Source organism: Labeo rohita, unplaced genomic scaffold, assembly GCF_022985175.1.
Source record: "Labeo rohita strain BAU-BD-2019 unplaced genomic scaffold, IGBB_LRoh.1.0 scaffold_493, whole genome shotgun sequence".
Lineage (NCBI taxonomy): Eukaryota > Metazoa > Chordata > Actinopteri > Cypriniformes > Cyprinidae > Labeo > Labeo rohita.
In genome coordinates, this window is record NW_026129414.1 from 54,668 (window position 1) to 57,245 (window position 2,578).

Genomic DNA, 2,578 nt, shown 5'->3' on the forward strand with positions numbered 1-2,578 from the left:
GAATTGGATCATGATAGTGAGGTTTGTGTCTTTTTGTTTCCTTGGGAATGAGAGCGGAGACTCTAGAGACCTTTTAAACTTGGATCCCTGTTACTTGTTACAGATATTTTCTTAGAGTATTAAATTATTCATAACAATATTTATCAGTGTTTCCAACAGACTTACACTCTATGTGTGGCAGCACTTTCCCCTGGGAAAATGCAGATATTTAAAGAATTATATATTGCAATATTCATATGCCTGTATAGAAGGAAATATTGACTGTAGATGAGTTTATTTGAGCTGATGTTCTGATATTATGTTTGTGTAGTCATAACCACACCAGATATACAAAGAGTTTCTTAAACAACATATTTCATAATACAGAAAAAAAACACCCAATAATCAGATTCACTCAGAACTTACCAAAGAACAAATCAAACATAAAGTAAATCAGAAAACTAATGAAGTAGTCTATGAAAACCGTTAATGTAAGTAAACACATTAGCATGTTTCTCACTCTTAATATCTGCTGCAGATGAAGTTGAGTTTGTGAGATTCAGGAAGGCTGATCCAGCGCTGATCTCCTCCAGACTGAACTGCTCCTTTTCTGTTCTCGAGGCTGCAGTTTTCCCGTGTCGTTCCGTTCCCTGGAGCCCAGTTGTGATAGCACACGATCTCTCCACTCACCCAGAGCCACATGTTCATGCTGCAGTAGTTGTGTAAACCCAACCACACCGCCGCAGTAGATGCCCGTTTAACCACGTTCATCACACCACGCTGAATCTCTTCTGAATGAACCGAGACCAGATCCACATGATTCTGTCTGCAGTAACTCAGAGCTTCAGACCACGTCAGATTCTCTTTGATCAGAACCAGTTTATCTGGAAATGAAACAAACCACAAGCAGAAACTAGAGAGAGACTGATCAAAAACAACATGCAGAACAAACACTGTGGATGAATTTGTCATGTCAGACATGTAGTGTGAACTTTAAGAGATCTGGAGGTGATGATGGATTGTGTGTGTTTTGTGAGGATCTACTCACCTTCATGACACACAAAATGAAATTTGCTGGTGCAAGGGTTATCATGCCACTGTCCCTGAGTCCTCGGTATAATGATTGCACAGTTTTCAGCACCTCCAACATTATTAGGTTCAGTGGTGAACCAGTATCTGAATGAGGAGTCACTCTGATCTGACCACTGCCATGAGTCTCTGAACAGACCGATCCAGACATGGGATCCAGATAAATTTCTATCACTAATGATCTTCTCAACCTGTTGATTCTCATTCTGGTTTCTCACACTGACCAGATCAATGTGATTCTGTCTGCAGTATCTCTGAGCGTCTCTCCAATTCATCGTCTGATTGACAAGGATGAGTCCTGTGTTCACTTTAAGAAAAACAAATGAGAAAAAGATTCATGAATCCATTTGTTCATTATTTTTACATTTCTTCATGGTTTGGATGTGAACAGGAGCAGTGGTGGAAACATAAAACACGTCATACATAGACTTGATCTGCTTCTACAGCTGGTGATATGTTGAATATTCACAAAGATAATTTACATTACACCATCATCTGTCTAAAAAGTTGTTTCTGATTGGCTGGAACATGAGCATTTAAGCCATTAAATGAAACCCGTACATACAGTCATTTGCATACAAAGAAACATTTAGAAGCACAGAAATGCCATGTCAATTCTGTGCTGGGACTTTTATTATAAAATAGCTTCACTATCAAATCGCTCCATTTCTCAGCAACAAATGGATTCCTACATGGACCAGACTCAAGTTAATCTACATATGAAAAACTTGTAGGTTTGTGTTGAGACACAGTCACTGCTGTGTCATGCCTGGTTTTGGTGTTTGTTTAATGTTCTTGTTTTCTTGTCTTTAATTTTGAAGTTTAGTCACGGTCCTTATTTAGTCATGTGTTTACCTTGATCCTCATAGGTGTGTTTGACTTAACACAGCGCTGTGCAGCTCAATCAGATTTTGACTTGAAGCAGTGCATGCCGGTTAGAAATTTGTTTGAGATGGAGACGGCACCGATTTGAGCGATTCAAGAGCAGCTGGCTGACTCAGCCGCCACAGTTTCTCCAGAGCGGCTGCAGGAGCTCTGATGACGACAGCTGTTTCACGACTGGCCAGATTCACCACATCATCTCTATTTTAATACTCATGAGATGCCACTGGGTCGGATGGCCCTGTATTAAGCAGTATATGAAAAGGGTTTCTGTTGCTCATGAAAATGCTTCTGAAATCCCTGCTGAAAAAAAACAGCCTAAGCTGGTTTTAGAGGGGTTTTAGGGGGCACTTCTTTAGCTGGTCAGGCTGTGAGTCATTTCCAGCTTAAACCAGCTAAGACTGGTTATACCTGTTTCCCCCCAGGGAAATGGGAAAAAAGCACTGTTAATTTCTAAGTTGTAACCTGAGAACACAAAATACAATGTGTAATTTTAAATTCAGGCACAAGCTGTTATTATATATATATATATATATATATATATATATATATATTTTTTTTTTTTTCAATTTACACAGTGCGTTTTACAGACTTTTCTTAAAGTGTAGAATACTAACTACCAATACAC

The 2,578-nt window shown here is 39.1% G+C and overlaps 1 protein-coding gene across 1 annotated transcript; it reads right to left on the reverse strand.

The window, feature by feature from the left end:
* Positions 1-495: 495 nt before the first annotated feature.
* Positions 496-1,375, reverse strand: LOC127160922 (C-type mannose receptor 2; the record flags this gene model as incomplete). The annotated part of the gene is made up of 2 exons (XM_051103551.1): positions 496-863; positions 1,028-1,375. Coding segments are annotated over 2 exons (710 nt in total), but the record flags the coding sequence as incomplete, so codon positions are not given.
* Positions 1,376-2,578: the final 1,203 nt, after the last annotated feature.